The sequence below is a fragment of the Lagopus leucura genome, unplaced genomic scaffold (genome assembly GCF_019238085.1).
Source record: "Lagopus leucura isolate 7727_CA_CO unplaced genomic scaffold, USGS_WTPT01 236-2_obj-0_obj, whole genome shotgun sequence".
Taxonomy (NCBI): Eukaryota; Metazoa; Chordata; class Aves; order Galliformes; family Phasianidae; genus Lagopus; species Lagopus leucura.
In genome coordinates, this window is record NW_024967109.1 from 23,876 (window position 1) to 50,352 (window position 26,477).

At 55.5% G+C, this 26,477-nt stretch overlaps 4 protein-coding genes and 1 pseudogene across 10 annotated transcripts; 1 reads left to right on the plus strand and 4 right to left on the minus strand.

The window, feature by feature from the left end:
• Positions 1 to 3,204, minus strand: LOC122192953 (annotated as a pseudogene).
• Positions 3,205 to 6,393: 3,189 nt separating this feature from the next.
• On the minus strand, positions 6,394 to 10,059 carry LOC122192959 (signaling lymphocytic activation molecule-like). The gene is given in 7 exon segments (XM_042893659.1): positions 6,394 to 7,180; positions 7,509 to 7,585; positions 8,095 to 8,190; positions 9,096 to 9,377; positions 9,587 to 9,700; positions 9,703 to 9,844; positions 9,846 to 10,059. Coding segments are annotated over 7 exon segments (1,017 nt in total). The 5' UTR covers positions 10,020 to 10,059; the 3' UTR covers positions 6,394 to 7,048.
• A 3,914-nt stretch (positions 10,060 to 13,973) lies between these two features.
• On the minus strand, positions 13,974 to 16,611 carry LOC122192960 (SLAM family member 8-like). The gene is made up of 4 exons (XM_042893660.1): positions 16,319 to 16,611; positions 15,586 to 15,894; positions 15,257 to 15,514; positions 13,974 to 15,047 (listed from the first exon to the last, which is right to left on the minus strand). Exons 1-4 carry the CDS (start codon positions 16,401 to 16,403, stop codon positions 14,959 to 14,961), a joined length of 741 nt encoding a protein of 246 aa, XP_042749594.1. The 5' UTR covers positions 16,404 to 16,611; the 3' UTR covers positions 13,974 to 14,958.
• Positions 16,612 to 17,623: 1,012 nt separating this feature from the next.
• On the minus strand, positions 17,624 to 21,633 carry LOC122192957 (natural killer cell receptor 2B4-like). Of its 5 annotated transcripts, none has more exons than XM_042893652.1 (9): positions 20,378 to 21,244; positions 19,983 to 20,303; positions 19,662 to 19,919; positions 19,216 to 19,332; positions 18,820 to 18,908; positions 18,639 to 18,704; positions 18,461 to 18,526; positions 18,218 to 18,277; positions 17,624 to 18,024 (listed from the first exon to the last, which is right to left on the minus strand). In XM_042893652.1, the coding sequence occupies exons 1-9, from the start codon at positions 20,904 to 20,906 to the stop codon at positions 17,950 to 17,952; spliced, it is 1,581 nt and encodes a 526-aa protein (XP_042749586.1). In that variant the 5' UTR covers positions 20,907 to 21,244; the 3' UTR covers positions 17,624 to 17,949. The 5 variants fall into 5 exon arrangements, with proteins under 5 accessions (XP_042749586.1, XP_042749588.1, XP_042749584.1 ...); XM_042893655.1 differs by lacking the exon at positions 20,378 to 21,244 and adding an exon at positions 21,442 to 21,633 and having other exon boundaries at positions 17,625 to 18,024; XM_042893654.1 differs by lacking the exon at positions 20,378 to 21,244 and adding an exon at positions 21,442 to 21,633 and having other exon boundaries at positions 19,662 to 20,303.
• On the plus strand, positions 20,670 to 26,218 carry LOC122192958. Of its 3 annotated transcripts, XM_042893656.1 has the most exons (4): positions 20,670 to 20,874; positions 24,591 to 24,711; positions 24,826 to 25,161; positions 25,499 to 26,218. In XM_042893656.1, exons 2-4 carry the CDS (start codon positions 24,657 to 24,659, stop codon positions 25,756 to 25,758), a joined length of 651 nt encoding a protein of 216 aa, XP_042749590.1. In that variant the 5' UTR covers positions 20,670 to 20,874; positions 24,591 to 24,656; the 3' UTR covers positions 25,759 to 26,218. The 3 variants fall into 3 exon arrangements, with proteins under 3 accessions (XP_042749590.1, XP_042749592.1, XP_042749591.1); XM_042893658.1 differs by lacking the exon at positions 24,591 to 24,711 and having other exon boundaries at positions 20,671 to 20,881; XM_042893657.1 differs by lacking the exon at positions 24,591 to 24,711 and having other exon boundaries at positions 20,671 to 20,874.
• The last annotated feature ends 259 nt before the right edge of the window (positions 26,219 to 26,477 follow it).

Below are 26,477 nucleotides of genomic sequence, written 5' to 3' on the forward strand. Positions count from 1 at the left end.
TCAGCACCCAGAGATGCCCACGAGCATCAACCCACCCTGGGCTATGTCTTGAACGGTGGCATAAGTGGTTTTGAAGGTCACCATCCCTGAGGCTGGCGACTTCTTTGGGTCACCTTTCCGTGCCTGAGGGAAATTCCATGCGTGCATCTGTGGAAAATGTTATTTAAATGTTTTCAGGGCACAGAATGGGCACAGCACCATGACTCTAGGCCCCCTGAGCTCAGTGGGAAGGAACACATCCCAGGTGGTCCCTGGTGGCACAGGGGAAGCGCAGGCAGGTGGCTGATGCTGTCCCCCATTGAGTTTCCAGGAGGAAGCAGCAATTGAAGTTGGGGCTGTCCTACCTCTGTGTCCCCACCACACATCCCCTGTGCTGTCCCCACCCTGGGGCTGTGCAGACCCATCCTGCCATGCACAAAAAGGACAGGGATGGACTCACCTGCTGAACAGCACCCACCTCAGCATACACCGTCATGTATTCTGCTGCAGCCCCTGCAAAGACACACAGTTAGGGCAGCAGCATCACTGCTGCACCACTGGGATTCTCCTCGCCGAGGGCTGCAGGGATCCCATGCAAAACCACAGCCATGCACCTGCAGCCAAAGGCAGCTAAAGCAACTTGCCATGACAATCAGCTTTTTATTTTTGTGCAGGATCCACGGCTGCTTTCATGCTTTTTCTTCTCCATTTTAAGTACCATTTCAGAAAGCATGGGTGTCAGCACATCAAACAGAGAAGGAGAGTGGGTTTACATCCTTTATTTGGGGTTTGGGGTCAGATTTTCAGTTTCTACCATCTGAAACAGCCACATGGACTTCTGTTTGTGCAGCGTTTTGCTGTTTGCCACGACGGGCTGGACCACAAACAACAGCCAGGAGAAACCCTTACTCCAGGTGCTGGATGTGCCTGCACAACCCACTCATGCAGGAGCTCCCCTGTTTACATCAGCTCTATTTCAGCTCATGGAAAGAACAAAACATGCACATTACAGAGGTCCACAAGATCCCTTCTCAGAATCAGCACACAGCTGTGGCAGTGATGTGCGTGGCACATCCACCACTGAACGGCCCTGGATGCCAGGGAGGTGGAAACAACAGTTGATCCCGTAGCATTGAACAGCACCCAGTTCAGTGCTGGATGTGGACCCTGAGCCTCAGCATCTGGTGGAACTGATGCAAAGGTTTCTGCAAAGCCCCCAAAAGCAAAGAATCCAGGCAGCATGAGTTTTGGGCAGCTGTTGCAGGCAGGGGATGCTCAGCTTGGGCAGGTGCTGCAGGGGCTCATTTCTCTTTCTGGATGGGGCACAGCCATCTTGCTGCTCGACTTCTCTGCACCCTGCCTGGATCCCTCCTGTCCCCAGAGTCCCTCAAGCTTTGGAGATGCCCTCATGGCTCTGGTCTTTGCGCCTCCTCATGGGGAGGGCACAAAGGTCTCCAAAAAAGGACCATAGGCAAACTTTCCTTGTCACTGTGCATGCAGGGTGAAGGCATCGGGAACACTGGGGGCTTGCAAGCTGAAGCACGACTAGGAACCAACACTGGGATCACAAGGACAAAAGGGGTGAAAGCATCTGGAGCTCTCAGAACAACTACACTCCCAAGGTGTGGTGATGGATGGTTTTCCTCCAGATCTCATGAATAAACAAGGAAGGAGGCTGAGGGAGACAGGAATCCTACCTGCTCTTGGAGCTGCAGGAACCAGATAGGTCATGGCTGCTCCTGCCTGGGGAGAAGTGACACGGGGCTCCTGTTAGCAGCAGCCCACACACTGCCAGGCAGGGAGCTGTGGACCTGCACCTTACCTTTTAATTTAACAGTGGTAATGATGATAGCCAAGAGTAAGAGCAATCCAATCATCAATCCTGCTATGATGACTGTGGCTGTTGGGAAGAGAAGGAGGTCCTGGTAACGACAAAGGGATATGCCAGGCACATCCCAAAGCACCTCTGCTCAACATCAGAGCAGGGATGCTTCAAACCCTGCTAAACCCTTCCTACCTTGCACCACTGCTCCCCCCAGCTCTGCCTCCCTGCTGCACACCCCCATTCCACTCTGGGACAGTTGTGGGGCAACCCAGACCTCTCCTCTTGATTTTCCAGTGGCAAAAAGAGTGAATGATGCTGAAGCTGCTCAGAAAGCCTGGATATCCCCCAGGAGCTGTAGGAAGAGGTAAACTGCTCTGGCCTCAGATTCCCCAGTCTCCAGCATGGATTTGGGGCAGCATGGCAATGGCAGTGGTGCCTTGGGGACCCTGTGACATTTGGGGACCAGATGCAGACAGATGGCAGCTCACCAGAGCAGGGATGCAGGCTGTGCTTTCTGATGGGGTGGGGGAGAGAACAGGGAAGAGAGGAGAGAAATGAATGCTTCGATAAAGCCCCTGACTGGGGACCTTTTGCAGGATGTGTCCTGTCCCCAGCACATCCCCAGCACATCCCCAGCATCCCCCACGTGTGCATCCTTTGAGAGCTCTCACCTGCACAAAGGGCAGAGGGAAAGACAGTGGCGTTGCAGCTGCTGACGGGGTTCTGTGCTGTGCAGGTGGTCCAGATCTGCAGGGTTCTTCTGCCTCTCCATCACCACCACCACTCAGATCCCTGTCTGTCTGGCTGATCGTTGTAGCTCCAAAAGAAGGAACTGCCCCCTGGGGGGGTCCACAGTGAATTGCAGTTCCACCCGGTGCAGCTCACCATCAGCTCCAGCAGCTCACCTGTGAGAAGTGAAGGGGCTGTCAGCAAATTCCCCCACCCCACTTCCAGCCTGGGGCCAGAAGCAAAAAACACTCATGGTACACATGCAGGGTGAAGTTCACTTTGACCTCGTTGTTTTTTGTTAAGTAGGTGCCACTCCTCCTCAGCTGCTAGATGGTGAGCTGCTGTTGTTGGGAAAGGCCACGCAGAACACAAAGGATTTGTCAGAAAACACGAGTTTAGGACATGCCCCCAATCTGATGACCAATATGGGTTCATCACGGAAGCTCCAGGTCAAGTATTCTCCTATCAGGTTCTGAAGGTGGAATGTGACAGACTTGCCCTCTGCCCTGGCTACGTCCATCCCATTGCTGAGTAGAAAAACCCAGCTGAGACCAGAGGAGGGGTGCAGGGCTCTAGGGTGCTGCTTGTGGAGCCCTCCACCCTAGGGGATGGATCTTTGTTCCCTGAGCCCCTTCTTGCTGTTTGTGCTTTCACATCCCCTAAGTACATGGCTGCACCAGGAACATGCAAGGGGTGAAGCAAAAGCGCAAGGAGGAATTGGGATCAGCTTGGAGAAGTCGAGCAGGTTCCCTCTACATGGCAGATGAGATGGCCAAGTTCACCTAAAGGAGCCTGTGGAAAGCAGGTGGCCTCTGCCTTGAATTTGACACTTCCCTCTTCTGAGGAGGGAGAAGACACTGTCCTGTTATCTTTCCTACTTCCATTTTAAATCCCTTCTGCCTTGCTTGAACCTGGAGTGGAGCTTCTTTCCCCCCTGCAGCTTGGGAAGAATGGATCTTGGCACCAGGAGGCGTTCTCTCTCCAATGCTCATTTTTGAAGCCAAGCAAAGGCAGCTTTGCCCACACCCCTTCCCTGGTGAAGGCTCCAAGGACAAGCTGCCCTGGCCATGGGGAAGTGTTGGTGGGGGAGATAAGGATGGAAGGGATGGAAGTGCTGCTGCATGATGCATGTCCTTCAGTTCCCTGTCCAGGCTGATAACAAGGGCATGGAGTCACCACCAGCATCACAGCTGCACCCCGTTGCCCCTGCAAGTGTCACAGCCAGCTGCAGACCCTACATGAAGCATGGGTTTCTGATTACAAAGAGCATCTCCGTCCTGCAGGGGAGCAAACCCCATCGTGAGCCAGCACCTGGCGAAAGCCAGGACCCCAGCAGGACTCAGGGACCTCTCCTGGCTCTCCAATGCTGATTGGGAATTCATGTGATTTTCCCTTCTGCACTTCTCTCAGGTTTACTTCTGTGCCCAGGACATAATGAGACACACAGGTCTTCCCAGTGTTCGTGGCAGCTTGGAAATCAGCCAGAAAGCTGTGCTTCATTTTCAGAACCAGACCTAAATACCCCATAATGAAACCGTGAGAGCTGGAGGTACTGAAAATTCTGAAGCAGCTCATGGGTGGCAACAGGGAAAAGACCCCGAGCTCAACACAGGAGGGCTGCAGAAGGATGCAGAGAGCAGCAGCGTGGTGGCAAGGCTGGAGCTGGGAGCTGGCACTCATCATTATCTGCGGTGGGATCAGGACAAGATCTGGGATCTGCCCAACTGCTTTGGGACAGCACAGCAAAGCCCTAATAATAAGCTAAAAAACAACATCTGTCCTCACAGAAGGCACTGCACTGTGTGCTGATGGCTCTGCATGAGACAGAGCTGCCAGAACTCTGTTCTCCTGGGTGTTCCCAAACCAACCCTGGCTTCAGGATCCCACCCTCCCTCCCATCCACGAGGGAAGCGCACATCTCACCCCTGCTTGCTTACTGGAGGTGGAAGGTGAGCAACAGGCATCAAAATACGTCCAGCTGACCTCACAGCATAGCTGGGTGTGCTCTGCTCATATAAGAACCACTGCTTGCAATGACAAAACGAAGTGAGAGTATGACAGAATCATCAGAAACAGAACTCTCACATCAGCCCAGCTCCAACACATCCCCACTGTGCTGGGAAAACTCAAAAGATGGTGACGCCCCCCTGGACCAATGCATCACCACTCCTTTGGAAAAGGAATTGTTCCTAAAGTCCATTCTGATGCCACCCTCTGCATCCAACCCCATTTGGGCTCACCCCAAATGCCATCCCTAAGGAAGGCATGTGTGATAATGGAATTCTTCCGAGCCCAGCAAGCTTGCAAGAGATGCGTGATGGAACTTCCCATAGTGTGTGCACTTTTTGGTAGGCTGGGAAAGAACGGAGCAGTCAATGGGGAGCGGTGTATTTCGGGGCCAGATCTGGGTGAAGCCCGGCTCCCAGCTGCTCTCTGCCCTGCTGAGAACACCGGTGAGCACCGATGGATGGAGGTGCGCATGGTCCCCCTGGTGGCTGCCATCTCCATGTAGGGACGGCAGCCACCGCTGCTCCCGGCTGGCGCAGCTTGAGGCCATCACCTGTCATCATCTCATCGCTGTTTTCTGGGTGAAGAGACCAACCCCCATCCACGCTACATCCTCCTTGTAGAGAATGGGAGTCATAAGGTCTCCCCTGGGCCTGCTTTTCGGTGATAGGGTGCTTGGGGGGTTTCTGCATTAACCACACCTCGCAGGCATTTCACTGCCCACCTGCAGGTCCTTCTGCTTAAGCTCAATTCTGTTTCTCAGAGGGTTTCCAGGTGTTCCTGGTGATCTTAGGCCCTGATCCAGAAGGTTCAAAAGCTTTCAAAGCAGAACCCACAGGTTGCAGTGCCGGCTGCTCTGCTTCTGGCTTTGCTCAGGCTGGTCCCTGTAGCCCAGAGAAGAGAGCATTGCAGTTTAACCCACGGATTTCCTTCCCCCCATCACTTCAACTTGATGTTCCCATTGCAAAGAGGGTTGAGGTGCAAGAAAATCCCGTAGGGCACATGGAATGAAAACCAAAGGTGAGAAGCCTCCAGGCAGAGCGTGGCAGCAGTGACACAAGACATGATCATGTGTGTGAGCAGTGTCACACCCAGCAGCATGCTGGTGCTCCTGGACCTCCATCACTGGGGTATGCAGTGTGAGGGAGATGAGAGCCAAGCTGTCCACCTGCACAAACTGCTCTGTGAGCACATCTGGCGGTGATCCTTACAGCAGCAGCACAGCTCTGCAGACTTCCCAGGGATGGAGAGGGAGGACTCACATGGTGCTGAGGGCATGGATGGCTGTGCCAGGCTGGACAGCAGAGGGTCAGCTGAAACACAGCAGCCACTTCCCCAATTTGGCTTATTTTGGGAAGCGGTCTGACGCTGGCATCATATCAAAATTGGAGGGAAGTGTGCAAGGCCAGATGGGGATGTCTGGCTTCGAACTTGTGATGATTCCTCTGCTGGGGTGAAGGAACAGGCTCAGCTGTTGCTCTCCTCCCCAGTGCTGAGCCATGGGAGGGTGAGCAGGAGCAGCGGATGTGATCAGCTTCTCCTGTGGGTAATGCAGGCACTTTTTCAGCACAAGGTGCATGCAAGTTATCATTGCTCAAGACAGAAATAGTTACCAAGCCCTTAAGGGAAGCTCCTTCTTTGTCCCATGCTGGTGGAGGACAAGACAAAGAAGGAGTTATGAGGATGTGCTCCTGGGGAAGCAGCATCTTTGCAGACCTCCCAAGAAAGCAGCTCAGCTGATTTTTTGCTGAAGTAATGGGAAGAGGAAGCTTGAGATGTGTAGAAATGCAGTTCTTTCCCCCCGGAGCCTTACCCAGCTGCAACCCTTGCGTGCTCTTTCACAAGCCTTCCTGAAAGATTTCCCCATAGCTTTATTTTCTCTAGCAGGTGAGATCGGCCGTGCTGCCTGAGCCCAGCAGCAGCACAGTTGGAAAGAGCCGACAGCCCTGAACCACCCCTTGTCCTGGTGCTGTACATGGTGGGCACACAGAGCTGCCCATACCCCTAAACTCAGCCGGACACCCGGCCCAGGGGATGGAGAAGCGATGCGGCGCTTCCCACGGCCACGGGAGAGCTGGGAGAGCTGCGGGGGCTCCTCGCTGTGACACCTCGAAACCTCCTACGGGGCACCTTCTGATTCGTTGGTTTTCTTTTTCTTCTGTAGTTCGGCAGTCCACGTTGTCCCCTATGGGCTCCCCCTGGCGAGTCCGTCCCTCCGAGCGCTGCTGTTGTCTCGTCCTGTCCCGGCGCTGCTCTCTTTGCTTTCTTTCCTTCCTTTGGCCATTCGCGTTGCTCCAGCGATCATCAGCGCGATGCTTTGGGGCCAGGAGCAGCGTGTCCCATTTCCGCAGGGATGGGCAAAGTCCCCTGCAGGGATGCTGGGTTTGGATGCAGGGTGCGGTGGCGGAGCCGGGTCCTGCCCCGCGGGGAGCCTCAGCTGATGGGCAGCATCATGGCACAGGCTCCGTGTTGGGGCTCTGCAAGGCAAAGTGAGGGTGAGCGAGGTGCTCAGATCCACCTCAACCCCTTTCCACTTACCTGAGAGCTGTGTGGGGCCAGGGATGTGCCAGTGGCTGCAGCATAAGTGGTGGTGCAGGTGGGGTGATCAGTGCCCAGGGGGCTGCAGGGGGACTTGAGCTTCTGTACAGGGAGCAGAAAGTGAGCAATAGCAGCCAGCTTGCTGCTCTCCTCTTCCTCCAGCACTACAAGGCCTCCTGATAGAGTTATCCCCAGAGCCACCTTGGGATGCTGAGGGCTGTGGAGATTGCAGCACCCAGAACAATCCCAGAGTAAAGCAGCCCTGCTGGAGGTGACACTTGGGGAGCCCACAGCCACCCCACTTCTGAGTGGGTATGACCTCACTGTCCCCTGTTGCAAGGCTGCATTGGCACCCTGTGCTCCAACCTCACCGCCCATAGAGCTGCAAGGACACAGCTCTGGGGCATTGCACCCTACAGGGCTCACTCACCTCCACCCGCTGCACCTCAGAGTAGATGATGTGCACTGTGCTGTCCTCAGCCAGAGGCAACTGCTCCCTTGGTTGTCCTGCACCAGGAACACAGCAAAGTCACCACGGGGATGGGGGGAGCAGCAGGACCCCTCCTGACCCCATACTTCTCCCCCCATGAGGTTCCCAGTGGTTTCCCATGTTGCATCCAACCCTGACGCAGCTGTTTGGCTACGGGCTCATTAGCTTGGTGAATTTGTCACTGTTCAGGGTGTTCACCCTCACCAGGGCGTTCTGCAGGGATGTTGCTCTCTTGAGCTTGGGCTGAGATCACACGTTTCTCCTTGAAGCTGTGTGATATCATCAGAGAAGCGCAGCATCCGCACAAAGCCCTTCAGGTCACATACTAGGCAAAGCAGGTATCTATGTCTTTTTTTTTTCTTCTTCTTTTTTTTAAAGCTGCTTTCCTTCCTGTCTGTTACCCGATGCTTAAAAAGAAGCAGGACCCACTCAGCCTTCCACCCATGGGAGCAGGGTACCCCAACACAAGCCTCGGGGAGCTGTGAGCTGCTCCTGTCACCGCTAAACCTTCACGCCCTGCACTCACTCATGTTTGCAGCCACATAGGCCACAGCGAAGGCCCCAGCAAGCACCATCAGGATCATTATGGGCAGCACCACCAGCATCCCTGTCCTCCAGCTGCCTGTGGCTCAGAGAGAGCGAGGGTCAGCATCCAGCAGAGAGAGCTCATCGTTAACCCCACCCCTCCCTGTACCTTCTTGCCTATTTATGGGGCTGAGGATTTCAGAGAACGATAACAAGGAGCAGGAAATGCCTTTTTTTTTTTTTTTTCTCTCTTTTTTTTTTTTTTGAGCTGAACTCTTTATAGTCAGCTTCAAAACGCAACGGCCAGCATAAAAATGTCACTGAGGGGCGGATGAGGCTCTGACACTTCTCTGGAGGCTTTGTGGGGAGCCCAGGGGCAGAGCTCTGCACCTCCAAGTCCTCCTGAAGGGACAGAGGCTGCCACACATGTAAGTGTTACAGGGGCATCCCTGCGTGTGTAAGGTTTGGAGCGACCCAGTGCTGGGAAATGCGCCTTGCAGCACCTCGTATCAGCATCTTCCCCTCTTTAGTGAGACCTAGAGATGATGTGGGGACCTTTGCTGGGCACAAGGCATTGAGAGAGCCCCACGTGGGTGGGGGACAAAGAGGTGGTGTCACCGCTGTGTCCCCAGGGTGAGGGGCAGCCACTGCATCACACAGCCACAGCAAAAGTCCCCACGTCACAAGGGAGGGCAAGAAAAACCCAATGACAGAGAGCATGATGTTGGCCTCAAGAGCCCCATGGGGGAAGTTGAGGTTCTCATCATCCCCAGCTCTCCTGGTGTGCAAATCTCATGCGTTTCAAATGGGCCTGGTGCAGCGGGGCGCAGCGAGCACAGCTCGGCGCTTATGGGAACGGCCATGCAGCCCACAGAGGTGCTGTGGCTTCTTTTCCTGCCAAAGGTTCCTTCGAGGTGAAGAAAGCAGTGTGAAAAAATCCCCCACGGGGCTGAGGGTGGGGGAGAGAATGGAACCAGGGCTGCTGCACCCCTGGGGGCTCACCTTGCTCCTTGGATCTGCAGATGGAGGAGTGGAGGGCGGCGGTGCGGCGGCTGACAGGGTTGCTGGCAGTGCAGGCGCGAGGCAGGGTGCTGTTGGTGGGGTCGGAGGAGAGCAGCAGGAGGCTGCCGTTGTGGGTGCAGAGCGACGAGGTGCTGGCCTCAGAGCTGGCCCAGCTGCAGGACACGTTGTCCCCTTGTGCTGCTGTGCAGTTGAGGGTAACCGTGCTGCTGTCATTGGCCAGCATCCAGTCGAGGATGTGGATGCTGGGATCAGACATGGGTTCTGGATGGAGAGAAGGGATAAAGGTTGAGAAATCCTATCAAGCCCTCCTGCCATCACCTGGAGGTGCTGCTCCAGTCCCAATCCTGCCAGAGGCTCTGGAAACAAGGCTGAGGTCTGCCTTCACTAGAAGGTTCTGGAAAAGGGTCTTGGGCTCACCGCCACCTCTCAGCCCAAAGCTCCCACCATCCCATCCATGCAATGTGTCTCACCATACGCCACCAGTCGGATCTGCTGGTTTTTCTCCCCCGCTTCCGTGGTGACAGAGTATTCACAGAGCTGCTGGTCAAGCCATTGGGTGCTGAGGATCTCCAGTGAGAAGTTGGGTGGAAGAGAATCTGTCCCAGCTTGTCGTTGGTGTAGTTACCTTTGTAGTATGTGCACAAGTATTCCTTGCTTAGTGGGTTTTCCACACTCCTCTTCCATGTGACTGTTCCAAAGTGCTGGGTGAGATTCTGGAAGTAAGGGGAGGATCCCCAGGACTGTTGCCTTCCCCAGGTTGCCAAGCACTGTCTCCATCGTCCCACAGCCTAAGCCTGGAAGGAGAGCAGAGATGTGTGGGAAGAGCCTGGAGGAGCTGTGACCCCTCTGGTTACAGAGCTGCATGAGCAGGGGACAGTGCTGGGATTGCCCTGGTAATCTCATGTCAACCCCTGTGCAATGATCTGCTCGTCTCTCTACTGAGGTGCCTCATTGTGTTTTCAGCCCGAGCTCTGGGTTGGGCACCACATCCTGCCCCAGTGACAGTGGCCCCACACTCCAGCAACCCCTGCGTGCCCCGAGGGTGTCTGAGCACCACCAGTGGCAGTGGTACCTGGTGCACACCAATGCACTTTGGTCACCAATCAGCCCTGGGTTGCTCGTGGGTTGCCTCTGGTTGTGACCATGATTCATAGTTGCCTGCAGCCCCCGTGAGCCGTGGGCTTGTTTTCGTAGGAAACAGTGTGGGGATGACACCAGCTCAGCACTGCTCACCGACAGAGCGTGGAAAGGAACTGTGCCACATCACCCTCATGTCTCCTGCCCTCTTCTTTCCAATGGAGCAAGGGCTCATCCCAGAAGGGAAGAACACAGAGCAGGATAGTCTTGGCACAGATAATATCCCTATCTGCTTTTACTACAACACATCCACTAAATCCTCAACTGAACACACAGAAACTGCTTCCCTCCCCCAGCACAAGTCCTTGCCACTGCTTATTTTTTTCTCCCTCCATGGCATGAAATACAGCAGCTTCAGTGCTGTCCCTGTGAATTACATCTCCGGGATGCCGACCCAGCCATGCAGAGTGGCTGCTATTGCACAGGAACGCAGCAAATCCCAGCATGAAGCTGGAGGCTGCATTTTCTCAGTGGCATGGAGCACAGCGGTTAAGCTCCTGATTAATTACTGAATGGAAAAGCCTTTTTTGAAACATGGTAGCAAAGCCCTCAGTCTGGTAAGCTGCAGCTCCCAGGGAGAAGAGATGCTCCCTGGGGGAAGATCGCTGGGATGTGGGACTGGAGGTTATGAGAGGCCAGGAGCAACCTTATGGAGCAGCTGGGAGAACGTAGGCATAGTGCAGGGTCCAGAGCAGCCCCTGAGTCAGGAATTGCATTCATGGGACTTTCAGAGTTCTGTCCAGGCAGAAAAACCCAGGGGGATTTTGAGGGCAGGTATTCTAGTAACTGTGAGCCAACAGAAAGGAGGCAGCCCTGCGCTGCTGCTTTGCCAGGCAGACCTTTCACTGCATGCCTGGTGACAGTGCAGCAGCACATGGGGACGCGTGTTGCCTCCAGGAATGGCACTGTAAAGAGGGTCGGGGCTCAGTCCACCTCCCCACACACTGATGCTCCTGTAGATGTTCTGTTGCTCGAGTACCACCTCCCCCCCAACCAGCACCCAGAGCTGAGACCCCTGGAGAACATCCACCAGGACCTGCATCTCCTGCTCCCCAGCCCAAAGCACCAGTGATACCCCGTGAAAACCCATGGCAGAGTATTTCACCACTACATATATGCTCCAACCATCACTGCCTTTGTTCATTCATCACCTTTTATTCTCTCCTCCCTCAGTCTGACTATAGAGCACATTAGGGATGCGCCACACATCCCACCTGGAGTCAGGAGCCGTTTGTCTTCCAGATGAATATTTACATTTATCCACCTGCCCACCCAGCCCACAACACACCATTTCTAATACCTACCAAACCCCAAGCCATCCAAACCACACATTTTGCAGATGGCAAAGATATACGTACTCCAAACCCAGCAAGAAGAGATGAGCAGCCAGAGCAACGCTCTGCAGCCCGTGCCTCAGCTCACGGAGCTGCTGCTGGAGTGGAGTTAATATCTGCTGCCATGCTCATTATGAAAACAGGTGTACTCAGATCAGAGGCACTGCTGTGGGCCACGCGTTTCCTGTTTTTTTGGCTGAATGATTCCGTCTCGAGTGGAAAGTATTCAAAGCGCTGCTGAACGCATCGCTGAAGAGCGATGAAGGGCCCAGAGCATCGATTTATAGCTTTCTTCAGAAGTACATCATCTGCCACAGGCCCTTAACTCACTCTCTATGAGAAGAGGAAACGGCCAGCACCAAGTTCACTTTATGTATGGTAACAGATTCCCAGGGCTGCCCAGCATCAGCTGGGGCAGAGGATGCGGCACGAGCACAGCCCACACCTCGCAGCAGGAAAAACAGTGAATATTTGGGGATTAACCCACTCCAGGTGCACGGGATCCAGCGTGGTCCCAGTCTGCAGCCTCAGCTCCAAGGCTGTGCTGCAAGCAGGAGCACAGGTGGTCCTTAAAGCCCACAAGAACCTCAACCTGAGCACTGCGAGGCTCCAGTTTGCTCCCGCAGTGCTTAAACCCAACCCCCCAACTCTGGTGGGGTCTGGGGATAGGGGCAGTATAATCAATGAATATACAGATGTTATAATTAAGAAATAGCCAGGAAACTTAGGCTAAGTAAGATTATTGCAACAGGAAGACAATAAATGGAAAATGCTTACCAATGCTTTAGGCTCACAACATTCCCCACAAGGAGCAATCTCCAGGAAGAGATTCTTCTTGCTCAGTGGCAGTCAGCACTTAAATGGGGTCTAGGAGAGGTGAAGCCAGGCTCTACCCCTTCCAGTAGCACAGGTGAATTGCCTTCGTCTGTGCTCCTGTGGCTGCCTCATTGCTTGCCTCAGGTGGTCAATCAGAGGTTCAGGCCATGATTCAACAGCTCCCATACAGGGGCTGTCCTCACTGCTGTGGGCATTCCCTGGTTGAAGGAGAAGGGATGGGTTATGGATGGAGAAACATCAGATATGAACAGAGCAGGGGTGGGATATGTGTGAAACATAGGTGGAATATGGATGGAATGGAGCAATACGGGATATGAACAGAGCAGGGATGGGATGTGGATGAGATGTGTGGGATGTGGATGGAGGAGGGTCAGGATGTGGATGGAACATGCATGGGAAACAGATGAGACATGGATGAATGTGGATGGAGCAAGGATAGGACATGGATGGGACGGGGGTGGGACAAGGATGGGGCTCGGATGGGATGTGGATGGAGTAGGGATGGGGCATGGATGATACTTAGATGTGAAACGGATGGGACGCAATTGCAGCATGGTTGGGGCATGGATGGGACATGGATGGGATATTGGTGAGACATGGATGGGATATGGATGGGACACTGGTGAGACATGGATGGGACTTGCATGAGGCATGGATGGAGCAGGGACAATGCTCAATACACACCGAGGCTGGAAAAGCTCTGCCTGCACGTTCCATTGCTGGAAAGGGGTGAGAAGATCTTGGTTGTTTTTGTGTTTTTAGTGGAATGAATTATTCATCTCTGCCGCTGCTCAGCGCTGCTGCTTTACAATGGGAGAAGGGTTTTTTCCTGTTACTCTTTTCAAGTTTTTCTTACTTTTTCTCTCTTGTTTTGCGGAAGAAAGCGGAGGCAGCAGCATGAAGCACAAATTCCTCTGTTTGTTTTAAAACAGACCACATTTAGGTGTCAGGATGAAATAAAAGCTGCAATTTATGCCTCCCACCGTTTTCCAGAGGAGCCGGGCTCTGAGCGCTCCATGACTTTTGTCACCAATAAATTATTTCTGATGCTAAAAGCAAAGCTATGCCCAAACCCACATCGGACCAACCCGTGTCCTGCAGGGTTGTCCTTGCTCAGAGAGCATCTGGCTGAGCAGCAGGCAGGGCAAGCTGATGCCTCCGGGCTGGAAAAGCATGTGAGGCACTGGGAAAATATCACAGAGGGGAATTTCTGCACAAACTCACATTGGTGCTGGAAGCATCGGGCTGTAACACACCAGGAATTACCCTGGGCCTCCCAATTAAACATGAGCTGGAATGACTCCTGCTTGTTCCTGGTTCTCAGATGAGCCACCAAGGTCCCCCGGGAGGTGGTGCTTAGGGATGGTTCTGGGAAGTGGCCCAGGGACTGCTGTGGAATGGCTCCTGTCCACAATGAGGGCAGTGGGGATAAAAACAACTCCCCCGTCACCCCCAGTCCCCGACATCAAACCACAGCCCAGAGGAAAGGAACAAGAGAAAGGAACAGTGAGCAGGAGGGACAAAACGCGTGCACCAAAAACGTGAGAGCTACAGTGAAAAGGAAACCATTTAATTCATCACAGCACGGAGTCCCTCTGCTGCTGTCTCAGAATGAGAAACCCCTGCTCTGCCTCCCAAGGGTGCCCCAGGGGCTGGTTTTGGACCCTGAGATGCCCCAAGGCCATGGGGAGCCCCCAGGAAGGGCTCAGCTCTCCCTGCATGTCCTATGGTTGAGGAATGGACTGGTTTTGAGCAGTTAACCATCAATTTATTGATTTGTTTTGCTGGTGTTCTCAAAGCATCGTTGTGAAAGACAGTCCCTGTGGCTGTCATGGTTTTTCATTGATATTCCATATCATAACATCCTGCAGTGAACTGTCAGAGCTGGGAGGGCTGTGTTTCCTGGTTCCTGAGAGCTGAAAGCCACAAATCCTATCAGCTCTGGTCATTCCCATGTAGTTTCCAGGAGGGGGGATGTGACATAAACAAGGACTTCCTTCTGACTGTGCTGCCATCCCACAGCATGGTCAGAAGCCCATGTCCCTCTCCCATTTGTTTATTACCCTTGATTCCTTTTATACTGTATCATCTCACATTCCTTTGCCAGTTCTCATACGTTAGTTTCTCTTTATCTCAATCAAACACCCCACCCCATCGTGGAACAAGAGATTCCAATGTGGCCCAATGGCACCCAATGTGGGGCACAACGATTAGGATATCACTGCTGAACACCTATGGTGCACTGACAGCTTTGGCAGATATTTAAGGGAGGAAGGCTGCAGCTCTCTGGAACCCCTCCCAGCTCTAACAGTTGTCATGATGTGGAATACCCATGAAAAACCATTCACGGTTGCATAGCAAAGGTTGAGATGTTGGCACAGCACATGGGTCACTGGACTGCGTGTCCTGGGTGCTGGTTGTGATGGATTCCTGGAGAACTGCAGTCTCTCAATGGTCAGAGTGCTGTATCCACGCTGGTCCCGCAGCAGGAATGTGACAGTGGAAGGAGGATAGGCATCAACTGTGATGCATCATTATGGTGGAGTGAGCAGGAGAAGGAGGAGACATCCCAGGGACACCAGCACGCTGGTCTTGGTGGAGGTAGTGGCAGCAGAGGACTCAGCTGGAGGTAGAGGGAGAAATGGGGCAGCAAGTTGGACCACCATAGGGCTCACAGCCCCACTTCTCCATCAGCCCAGGGGCTCCTCCACCTCCAACCCAGGGGAAAAGGGGCACCTCCCAGAGACCATCTCCAGCCTCACAGGGACCCCATATCACTGCTGCTGGGCACTCCTTGAGCCAATGCTCTCTCCCACCCGTCCCACTCAGTACCTTCCCAGGAGCAGGGATGCCTGTGGATCAGCCTAGAGCTGTTGGAGGAGACGGGGTTCTTGGCTACACAGGTGTAGACTTCCATCAAGGGACTGAAGGTGAGGAACAGCTCACTGCCGTTATTTGATGCGATCCTCTTGGGAGGCAACCACTCGTAAGTGACATCCGTCAGCCCCACTGAGCAATTCACGGTGACTCTGCAGCTCTCCGGGTTGCTCTCATCCACCACGAAATTTATGGTGGGTTTGGGGACCGCGTCTGCAGGAGACGGGGAGATGTCACAGCCACCCCATTCCCTGCAGGTTGCTAGGACCACCCCTCCAACTCACCATACACCTGCAGTTGGATGCTTTCAGGGTGCTCTTTGCCCGCACCATCCTCCATATACACCCAGTAGGTGTTGCTGTCGGTTTTCTTCAGGTGGTCCATCCTCAGGGTGTTGTTGGAGAAGAGTTTCAGGCGACCCTTGTAAGGGCCATTGGGGTAGCGGACCTTTTCCCCATTCTCATGGATGGCAATTTTCAGGTCCTTGCCAAAGCGCCACTCAACTTTCTGGAAGGAGCCCTGGGTGCTGGGGATGAGGTAGGCCACCCCCCCGCTAAGCCCTTTCACGTGTGTCTGGTCCTGCTGCGCCCATGCTGCTGGGAGAGCACAGAGCTGGTCTACTGGGGCAGCTGGAACAGAAAGTCACAGCCCCCACCTCTTCCACTCCTTTACAGGCTCAAAACATCCCGATATTCAATTTCCCTTTTCCCTCTGCTCATTCCTCTCCCAGCTCACTCGCTTCCAGCATGATGGGACAGGGGGGTGTCCCATGGGGGAGCGATCAGACTGCAGGATATCCCAGCAGATCACATCTGGGGCACAGAATGGGGACAGGAAGAGTAAAAGGAGAGCGTGGGGTGGGGATGCGAGCCCCACACATCCTTCCTGCACACCACCATCGCCATCCCCACCAGCATGTTCCTCACCAGCACGTTCTGCAGCACCATGGCCCCAGTTAACGTGGACCCAACCTATGCGGCCCCCGCTCAGCATCGCCCCGGAGGAACCCAGACGTACCTTTCACGAAGAAAACAAGAAGCTGCCCCGTGAGCACCACTGCCGCCTTCATTCCATGTTGGTGTCCAAAATCCACACCGAGCATCTCAAACAACCCCCCCCCAGCAGCACCCCCCAGCTGCAGGTCTGACTTTTCCACTTACAGAAACATTTTCATGAAGCCATAGCGATCGCCAGCTAATATCACTAAAACTGAAAACCAAAAGCTGCCCTTTTTAACTTCTGCTGACGCTCTGCAGAGCGCAGGCGTGCTCTACTTCCTCAACCCTAGTTTCTGTCACAAGGAGTCATCAGAGAGACCACCCAGTCCGTCTATCATAGAATCATAGAATCACCAAGGTTGGAAAAGACCTAAAAGATCATCCAGTCCAACCGTTCACCTATTCCCAATAGCTCCCACTAAACCACGTCCCTCAACACAACATCCAGTCTTTCCTTGAACACCCCCAGGATCGGTGACTCCACCACCTTCCTGGGCATCCATTCCAGTGCCTGATCACCCTTTCTGAAAAGTAATACTTCCTAATGTCCAGGAATGTCACTAACAAATGAGGTTTTTAGCTCGTTATCTTTCTGCACTGTTTGAAGCAGTTGGTCCTCACTGAGACCCCACTGACGATGAGCACCAGCACCTTAAGCCTTTTTCCAAGGTAATGACTGATTCTGTTTGTGGGGGCAACGGGACAAGGACTCGTGGCAGAGCTGCAGAGCTCTGAGCTGCTGATTTCCAACTCCAGCTCATATCCATCAGGGAGCAGAGCCAGTGCCTGCAGGAAAGGTTTCTCACCTCCCTATCCCTCCTGCAAAATGAGGCAGCAGCCTCAGCCCCTTCTGTGTGTTCTGCCCTGGATTTCCACCCATGCCAGCACGGCACTGTGCCCCGACCCCATTCAGAGGTCCACTTCCTGCCGTCGAAACAGCAGTGAGTCGGTACTGACAGCACAGGAGAAGACTTTGCTCACCCGGAAGAACGAAGAAGCCCAAATCCCACGTGGCTTTGCATTCGTTTGCATTTTGCCTTCCCCTACGTTAGGGCCAGAAGTACTTTGCTCCCTCCCACCTGGATGCCTCGAGGTGCGGATGATGGCACCAAGCAGCAGCACGGCTCTGCCTGAGCCCCAGTGAGCAGCGCCCCCCCCCCGAGTTTCGTGTTGGCACAGCAGCTCCCCCCCCCCTCCCCCCCACACCTCTCTACCATAGCAGCCTCTTAGCACGCTCCCCATTAACCATCCCAATTAACGCTCCTTTCGCAGGGAGCAGACACAAAGGTATTTTGATGCGGGGGACTCAGTCAGAAGGAAGCGGGCGGCGCCGTCGGGAGTGAGCTCCCATCAAAGAGACACGTTTAATTTTAATCCCAAATAAAAGCCTTGATCTCGCCTTTGGTGCGATTTTTTGAAGCCAGAGTCCCCTTTCTCTCCCCCCTCCCCTCCTCCCGGAGCCTCTCGTGCCGTCGGAGGGCGTCGGAGGAAGGAAGGACCGTTGGGTGCAGGGCTGAACCCCCAGCAGCAGTCAGGATAGGGGGTGGTTGTGGTGTTAGCAAAACCCAAGTCCAGATGTTTCCCATCCCCAATGAGTCCCCGAGCTGCAGAAGGAGGGGGGGGGGCAGAGAATCCAAGTGCCTGCAGGGCTCAGGAGTTTTGGAGGTCCGTGGGAGATGTGGATGAGCTCTGAGAGGAGGTGTAATGTCTCAAAGGTGCCGTCACCTGCAGGTAAGTGGGTGAGGGTCAGTACAACAGAAGTGTTTGCAGCCCTTCCTTGTGCGTGGTGTGAGGCTTCTGTCGGTCACCAAAAATCACCCAGAAAGTCACCCAAATTCCAGCACCAAGAATCTCAAGAGCGTGGTATTTGGAGAGGAGATGTGAAGGGCTCGTCTGTCCGCTGCCCTGTGCCTGTTACCTCCATGTAGGCAGTGGAAACCAAAGCTCGGTCCAACTTCTTCATCTTGAAGGAGGGGGACTGCAAAGCAGAGCGTGGATCTACCCTTAGGGATGGGGTAGGGGGCTGCTGCCCCACCAGAGGCCCTAAGAGCAGCTCCAGAGCTCAGGGGCTGTGAGGTCCCACCAGTGTCCTCAGCACTGATGAGGATTTGAGCTTCTCTGCTTCTGCAAAGGGGCCATAGCCGTAGCACAGAACACTCACCTTCATGCTGTGCTGAACAGTGGAGTAAATGGTGCAGCTTTCAGGCTTTTGAGGGCTTCTGGGCCTCTACCAGTGGGGAGCAGAGGAAATATGGAGAGAAAAGCAAATTATGGACAAAAACCCTACACCTCTGGGGCCACACAGCTCCCCTGGGATGGATCCCAGCACAGGGTCCCACCTGTCCTTTGGGGTTGACCACAGCGTAGACGGTGTTACCCACCATGTGAGCCTCACTGTTCCCATTCTGCAGGAGAAAACAGCCCCAAACTGGTTAAAAGGACACAGTCCAGGCTGACAGCAGCTATCCTGGAGCCATGTGCTGCCCAGGGCTCAGCGTGGGGGGGGAACCCAACACTCACAGGCTCTTGACCGGTTTGGAGTTTGCCCACCTCCTCATAGACAGTCAGCGATGGCTCTGTGTGTTCTGGGGGAGCTGAGGGTGTCGGAGCTGGGGAAGAGAAATTAGAGCTCACAGTCCCACACATCCCAGCAAAGCAAAGCAGGGGAGGAAGGCGCCCCTCGGCTGTGGGATAAGGGGCTTCAGCTCAGAATAGAGCAAATGTTGAGCAAAATCCAAACAGTGCCCCAGACACCATGAGATGGACTCTCCTGTGCCAGCAGCAGCTTTGGGATGGAAATAGTCCCCAAGAGCAGGGTAGAACCAGGGGCTGGTGGCAGCACGGGGGGGACGCAGGGGCACAAAGGGTGTCAGGAGGAGATGCGCAGCCAAATCCCCACTCCAAGTGGATCCAAACCTGCAGGGCGGTCCTTCCTCCTCCTCCTCCAGCACCAGTAGGTGATGGAGCCAGCAATGCAGACAGCCAGCACCAGCAACACGGTCACTGCCCACCACGGGATGGCACCAAACAGCCCTGGGAAGGAATGAACGGAACAGGTAACATGAAAGCAGAAGGCGGACATTTAAAGATGATTCTATGACTCTACGATTTCCAAAGCACAGCTCCCATCATGGCCGGTGCATGGGGAAGAGACTTGCCCAGGGAAACCACAACATCCATTTGCATGCAGTTTCCAGCAGTAATGTTTCCCTTTTCAGTAGAAGGGCACATTTTCTCCCTGGTAGCAGCAAAGCAGCTTGGGAGGGGGGGGAGAAGGGAAGAGGTTGGGGGGAAGATGAAGGCCCCGAATTTGCAGCGATGCAACCCCAAACCTGGCTTTAGTGGAGCAGAGGACAGATCACCTGTCTGGCTGCAGGCTGTGGCCGTGTCGATGCTGGCCGTGCTCCAGCTGGCCGGGTTGCTCACATTGCAGACATAATGCCCAGGCTGCACATCCTTGGGCACTTCCAGCACACTCTGGTTGCCCAGTGGCTCCCAGTCACGGGACCAGCTGTAGGACACGGCGGTGGCCTCAGGCACAGTGCAGGACAGCTGGAAGCTGCACCGTCCCTGCTCCTGCTGCAGCACGCGTGTCTCCAGGTGTGGGCTGCCCACAGGCTCTGCAGGGACAGAGAGGTTAGAGGGGATGGGGAGGGAGGAGGGCAGGAGGTCCAGGCACTCACCCCACACTGACACATGGAAGCACTTGGTCGAAACGGACCCATCTGACTTTTCAATCTCTGCAAAATAGTTGCTGTTGTCTGCTTGGGTGACAGCACTGATCTGCAGGGAGAAGGGCTCCCGGTGGAAGATGGCTCTCCGAGAAAGAGAACTGTTTGCAGGTTCAACTTTATCCTTCCAAACCGTCAGGATGCGCTGCCGGGGTTCTACCCCCAGTTCCACTTTCCAAGTAACAGATATCCACCCCAGTGGCAGTGGTTCTTCCAGCAGCAGCTGCAGATCCATACCAGTGAGCACTGCTGTGTCCCTGCACCCTTCAGCTCCTGTGGAAGGCATGAGGTGAGCACAGTGTCCCCATGCAGACAGACAGTCTGGGATGGGGACTCCTATTCTGCACCTCGTGTGCTGCTGCTCCATCCTCTCTGGGCAGCACTTCTTGGTGCAGATGGAGCAGGGATGGATCCCTGCATGCTCCCATCTCCTGCAGTGCTGCGTCTGTCCACACCCTGCACTCTGGCCACATATTGCAGCCACCCGTCCAACATCCCCTCTGCCCTGCCCAGAGAGCAGGCAGTTTCAGGCCAAACAGGAAGTGTCCACTTCTTCTTCATGCCCCATCTTCCTCCTCGCTGCTGCAACCTGAATCTGACCCAAAGGACCCTTCCCTCCCAGAGAAACTCTGCTCTGCTTTCCCCTTTCGCAAAGCAGCCACGGATATCCGGGGCTCTGGCAGAGGCGAGATAAAAAGCCCCTGAAGCAAATACGAGCCAGCAGTCAGCAGGGCCTGGTGTGCACCACTTCCTCCATCTGCATGTTTGGGACAACATCGGACGCAGCAGCAGCCCAAAAGCAGTGCGTGTCTGGCCACCACAGCCCCAGCAAGCAGCGAAAGAGGTGTGAGGTGTGAGAGGTGGTGTTAACCACATTCGGGGGCTTGCATGCAGCTATTCTGAGCCCCTGCTCGCTGCAGGCTGTGCTGCACAGCTTCCAGCCAGCTGCACCCCACCTTGTGCAGCCCCCGGGGATGCTTTGCACTGAGTTGGTGGTGGGGTTGAGGCTGAGAGGAGAGCAGGGGAGGAGGTGATGGGCAGTTGAAAGGGAGAGGTTGGAATGGAATGGGAGCTCTGGAGGTGTGCGCAGAGTCTGGGGGTGTCAGGGGGTTTCTCGCAGCACCGCCCTGCTGCCCTGCAGCACTGTCCCTGGGACTGGGGAGGAGAAACTCAGGCACAACCGTCTCCAAGGATTATTGCAGTCAGAAGGTCTGTGTTGCTGTGTGAGGGCTGGGGATGGCTCTACCTGGCCTGGGCGGGGCTGGGACCAGAGCAAAGCCAACCCCCCCCAATCCATGCTCCATCTCCTAGGGTACCCCGAGCCCCTGTGAGCGCTCTGCCCACCCCACCGTCCTGCATGGGACGGCCCCAATCCCCAACCAACTCCCCCCACTCCGTGCCCCCTCCTCACCTTGCCCGCTGCCTGCCACCCCCAGCACGATGCACAGCAGCGTCTCCAGTGCATGCAATGCAACCCTGTGCTGCCACATCTCCGAACCGTGTGAGCGAGCTGCCTGCAGCTGGAGACGGCGCTGGGAGACGGCGCCCAGCCATCAGCAACTTCCTCCCTCACACCCCCATGGGCGCGTGCTGCTGTGCAACACCCTCTGCGTCACCACCTCCCCTCAGCCCCCCACGCCGTCCCCACGTCACCCAGGGGAAGGATGGAGCCATCCATGGCTCTGTGACCACAGGGGATCGATGCTCCTGCAGGGCTCGGTGGCTGTGCGTCTCTGAGGAAGCTCATTCTAAAGGCCCAAGGAGGTTCTCTGGGGGTTTTGCTTTCTTTTTGCGCTTCTGTTGTGGGAGGACTGGGTGTTACAACATGAGAGCACCACAAGTGCAGCTCAGAGAGCGCCGAGCTGGCTCTGGCCACCTGAAACCCCTTATGGCATGAAGATGGAGCTCTTTGGGGGGTTTTGTCTCATGCACTTCCCCTGTGTTTTGCTGCACTTCCCACTCAGCACCATGCAGTGCAGCCGCCCAGCAGTGCTGGGGGAGAATAGCTGCCATCAAGTGGTGCTGAATGCAGAGGACGCTGTTGCAAAGGACAGAAATTCTCCCTGCTGTGGGTGTTACTTCACTCGGGTCGTTAAGAAGGAGTTGTTGTGAGAAAAGATGAGGTTTATTTGTAAGAGAAAGACACTTATGGAAAGACAGTGTGCAGCTCTTGTGGGGCTTTAGTGTGCTCTGGGGTCATGGGAAGGGGGAAGAAGCAAAGGCTAGGGCTGAGCTTCTCTTTGTCCATGGAAAAAAAAAGCCATTCCCTTCCTATCAGCTGCATATAACAAGCATTTCTCCGGGAAAAAAAAATAGCCCCGAAGTGGGTGTATTGGCAATCGCTCCTTCTCACCAGCCCGGGGCGCTGGAGGATGTGGGAGGTGTGGGAGGAACTGAGAGCTGCTTCCCAAATCGAGGGAACCAGAGCGCTGTGAGTGTGATGCTGAGCAGTGCGGTGACCTCAGCAGCACCAGCGCTGCATCCTCCCTCCATCCCGACTGCGTGGGGAAGCTCAGCCCATAGCTGTGCATCGTTGGAGGTCTCTTCTCGTTGCTCCGTAACTCCAGATCTGCTGTGTCCAGACAAACTGAGCATGCAGTGATGTATCGGGCCTTTATTGGTCTCCGTAGATCCATCAGTAAATCGGCAGCGCTGGGAGATACCGATGAGATGAGGGCAGCTTTATTCCACTCTTGGCTTTTTTTTCTACCTGAGATTTCAAGGCTGCCCCAAGCACTGCAGGCAGAGCCCCACGCAGCCCTACCAGCTCACCCCAGCAGTCCCCTATGGGTTTGGTGCACGCTGCTGGTGACACAGAGCCGAACACAAGGAGGATCCTGTTGCACACAGCCTTTCCTCTATGGGAGCACTGCATTAAGGGGCAGACAGGCAGCTCCTGAGCAAACCCTTGGGAAAACTACATGCAAGCATCCCCAGCTCAGCTCCATCTCCCCAGCAGTGAGAAGATCCCCACATCCCTAACACAAACAGTGCACGAGGTCCTCCTTCCTCCTCCTCCACCACACCCCCTCCAGTGCCTCCACACCCCTATAGGACCCCAACAACTGAAACGATGCAGCAATCAGCATCAACCCCCTCTGCTCCACTTCTCCTTTCGGTGGGATGCAGCACAACCACGCTTATCATTCAGTGTTAATTGCCGGGCGCTCATTAGCTGCCACCGGGCCGATCCCTGCGTGTTCCTGAAGTGACGTGGAAGCCGGACCCCAATCTCCCCCTTTCCCCCCTCTTCCCCCCCCCTCCCCCCCCCCCCCCCCCCCCGGCTCGAAGGCAGAGGAGCAAAAACTAATTAAGGCTACAAAGGAAACTCGGCGCTCGGCAAGGTTGAAAACATCCATTCCAGAGCAGGGGCTGAGCCGCTTAATTAGCGCTTTTGTCTGCGGCCGAATTCAACATGTAGGGAACGATTTACATCAAGGGGACGCTCCCTTTGCTGTCGGAGCTCCTCGCAGCCTGCCCAGGGAGAGCTGAGCTGTAAGAAGGAGAACGAAGGAGGGGGGAAAAAGGAACGGGAATGAAAGGGAAGCGTTCGGCACGTCTCACGGACCGCGTTGAGGAGGAAGGGAAGATGCTGCATGCTCGAAGCACCGCATTGCAGAGGAGAAGGTGTTTTCATTCAGTGCATCATCCGTGGATTCTCATCCCCCCTCCAGCGAAATGTGGCCCCTGAGATGTGCAGGGGGCTCGAGGGGGGGGTGGATGGGACGGGTTTACGTGAAGGCGGCGCCGCTCGTGTGGACGCAGAGGGGACGGATACACGCGGCCAATGCCACCCCCGATGGGACAGTGTGTGGGGTGGGAGCAGGACGAAGCCGCCCCGCATCGGGCCGTTATCTGCCCTTAAACCCCCGTCCGTACGCAGCCTCATCCCGCAGCATCCCACCCCCGTCTCCTCTGCCAACGAAATGGGGGAAGAATGAGCGATTTCAGCCCCAGCGCTCTCGCGGCCCCGCGCGGCTCCGTCCGGGAGGTGGCAGCACGGGATCGCGTTCAGTGTCACCCGGCCGGACACCCCCTTGCACCCTTTGGTGCTGTGGATGAATCCCAAATTTGTGGTGAGGGCACGAGTTTCATTTCCGAGCGGGTCAGGGGCGGCAGAAGGCTCGGGATGTGAATGGGGTGGGTGTTAGAGTTTGTGTGCATAGGGGAGCAAAACAGTTCTGTGCAATGCCTCCGAGCCCAAATGTAACTCACTCACGCTGTGGGGCACAGCACTGAGATCCCTTTTCCAGGTGGATTTGATGGGATGGGGCTGGGATACTCTGGGCTCCCTATGACCACTCCCAACCCATGAGCACCATCACCCCTGGGTTCCCAGCATCTCTACAGTTTGATGGGCTCAGCATGGCACGACACGTCATCCTTCCCCCCACCAACCGTCCCCCCTGGGCAGGCCCCAGTCCTGGCACATCCTGACAGAGCAGCTGTCACTTCCTCACTGATGCCCATCCCACTGCCCCCCATCACCACTTCCTCACCCAAAAGCTCACCCACGTCCTTCCCTGAACACACTGAGCAATTCGCCTCCTCCTTCCCCAGTCCTGGCTGCAGCACCACCGCGCTCAGCCCCACGGATTGGGGATCTGCAGGAAGGGACCCCCAGGCATGGTCAGAGTTGGGGCCGTACTGTTCAGCTGCGTGCTGCTGGCGATGGCTGCGGGTAAGGGTGCTGCCTTTGGGGGGCTTTGAGGGATGGATGGAGGCATTGCTTTCACCGCTGGGGCAGGGGGGGGGAAGAGGATGTCACCAGCACATGTCACCCTGTCCCTCGCAGGTCTGCAGTGCTGCCATGCCCTCAAGGTGCTGAGAGGGATGTGGGGAAAGCCGCTGTCCTTCCCGGCGTTGCGCCCCTTGGCTGAGGACATCGTGAGGATCATCTGGATTTCTGAAACCCACAGCACGCACATCGCCGAAGCCAAGCCTGGGGTGAAGGAATTTGCAGTGAATTTCCTGCCTGACTTCCAAGGCCGGCTACGAATCCATCCCCAGTTGCTGTCGCTGGAGATCACGGAGCTGCGCAGCACAGATGCAGGCCAGTACTCTGCAGGGGTAGACATCGCCTCCAAACCCAGCAGCCCCAGGAAGTTTACCTACCGTGTGTTGGTTCTCGGTGAGTGCCAGTGCCCCTGGGGGAGACGTGCTGATGGATCCCCACTGCACGAACCCCCTGACCCCAGCCCGCTGGCCCTGCAGCTTCCTCTGGGAGGTGTGCAGAAATCCCCGTTCCCTTTGTGGTGACATCACCACACTGCACCCAATGCATCCAAACCCGCTAACACCCAAATCCTGGGGGGGGGGGGGGGGGGGGGGGGGGGGGGCATTTTTCCCCCCCCGCCCACCCCCCCCCCCCCCCCCCCGCGGGGGGGGGGGGGGGGGCCAAGGGATGGATGGATGCATTTTCCCCCTGCAGAGCACTCCCACGCTGACCCCATGTCCCTCACACACAGATGACCCCCCTGTGACAACTGACGGTGACACAGGAGGACACAGCAGGAGCACAGCTGGACCAGGAATGAGCTCTGAGCCACATGTTGGGGAGGGGACCACGCCAGACCCGGGCAAGGGGCAGCTCCTGGATGCTGGGGGGTCTCCGGGGCCATGTGGGGCACAGGGTGGGTACTGCACACTCAGGGGGTATCTGGTGGCTGCTGTGTTTGGCCCACTGGTGGTGTTACTGGTGGCTGTGCATGTGGTGACCAGGCGTTGAGACTGGGGGATGAGTAGGACCCACACTGGGCTCCAGAGGGACAAGAGCGAGGTCTAAACCCACCCAGCACAACTCCACTGTTCTCCCAGGATCACCAGATTTACCCAGACAGGAAAAGCCACATTCACCCCAGTGATGCTCTATAAAGGCATAAGGTGCATTTCGTCATCTCTTGCACAAGCCCCAAACCCGGTGACACTGCTTCCTCCCAGCGGCCACACAAACCCCACTGCGTCCCAGCACTCCCAGTCTGGGATCTCCTCCTTTATGGGGTCAGCATCAGATTCGTACCCGCAGCCCCGAATTCGGTGCGAGGTAACAATTCAGCATCTCATCCAACCTTCCACAGTTTATAAGAAGTGAATTATTTACCGGTGACCCCAACTAAAACGCCACGCGGCATGAATTATGGACGGGCAGATCTGTCAAAAAGTTCTCATAAATAAGTGATCCGGTGCCATCTTCGTGTTCCCAGAAAATTACTCATTCAATCTCCTGTCTAAACGCTCTCCTGGGAAACCTCCTCACGCCTGCTCTGCTGCTTTATGAATTGGGAGTGGGAAGGCAAAGGGCAATGGGGAGGGAGAGCCCCCCGGGACCCCCCCCTACATCCATGTCATGTTTAGAGCCTGTGGTGTAGGGTGGGGGAAACCGCAGGGGTCACTTCTTGGGGACCTGGGGATCACAGAGCAGCACGGATCCTGCCCCTCCTTATGCAT

Excerpts from the sequence above, each read along its gene's own strand:
- LOC122192958 (XM_042893656.1), top strand. The coding sequence starts at position 24,657 with ATGGTCAGAGTTGGGGCCGTACTGTTCAGCTGCGTGCTGCTGGCGATG. Across the intron at positions 24,712-24,825 it reads GCTGCTGGCGATGGCTGCGG|GTCTGCAGTGCTGCCATGCC; the intron begins GTAAGGGTGCTG and ends TGTCCCTCGCAG. Across the intron at positions 25,162-25,498 it reads CTACCGTGTGTTGGTTCTCG|ATGACCCCCCTGTGACAACT; the intron begins GTGAGTGCCAGT and ends CCTCACACACAG.
- LOC122192960 (XM_042893660.1), bottom strand. The coding sequence starts at position 16,403 with ATGCTCGGTGTGGATTTTGGACACCAACATGGAATGAAGGCGGCAGTG. Across the intron at positions 15,895-16,318 it reads TCTTGTTTTCTTCGTGAAAG|CATGGGCGCAGCAGGACCAG; the intron begins GTACGTCTGGGT and ends CTCTCCCAGCAG. Across the intron at positions 15,048-15,256 it reads GCATCCCTGCTCCTGGGAAG|CTGAGTCCTCTGCTGCCACT; the intron begins GTACTGAGTGGG and ends CTCTACCTCCAG.
- LOC122192957 (XM_042893650.1), bottom strand. The coding sequence starts at position 20,906 with ATGTGGTTAACACCACCTCTCACACCTCACACCTCTTTCGCTGCTTGC. Across the intron at positions 18,909-19,215 it reads GAGGAAGGACCGCCCTGCAG|CTCCGACACCCTCAGCTCCC; the intron begins GTTTGGATCCAC and ends TCTCTTCCCCAG. Across the intron at positions 18,025-18,217 it reads TTTCCACTGCCTACATGGAG|GTGACGGCACCTTTGAGACA; the intron begins GTAACAGGCACA and ends ACTTACCTGCAG.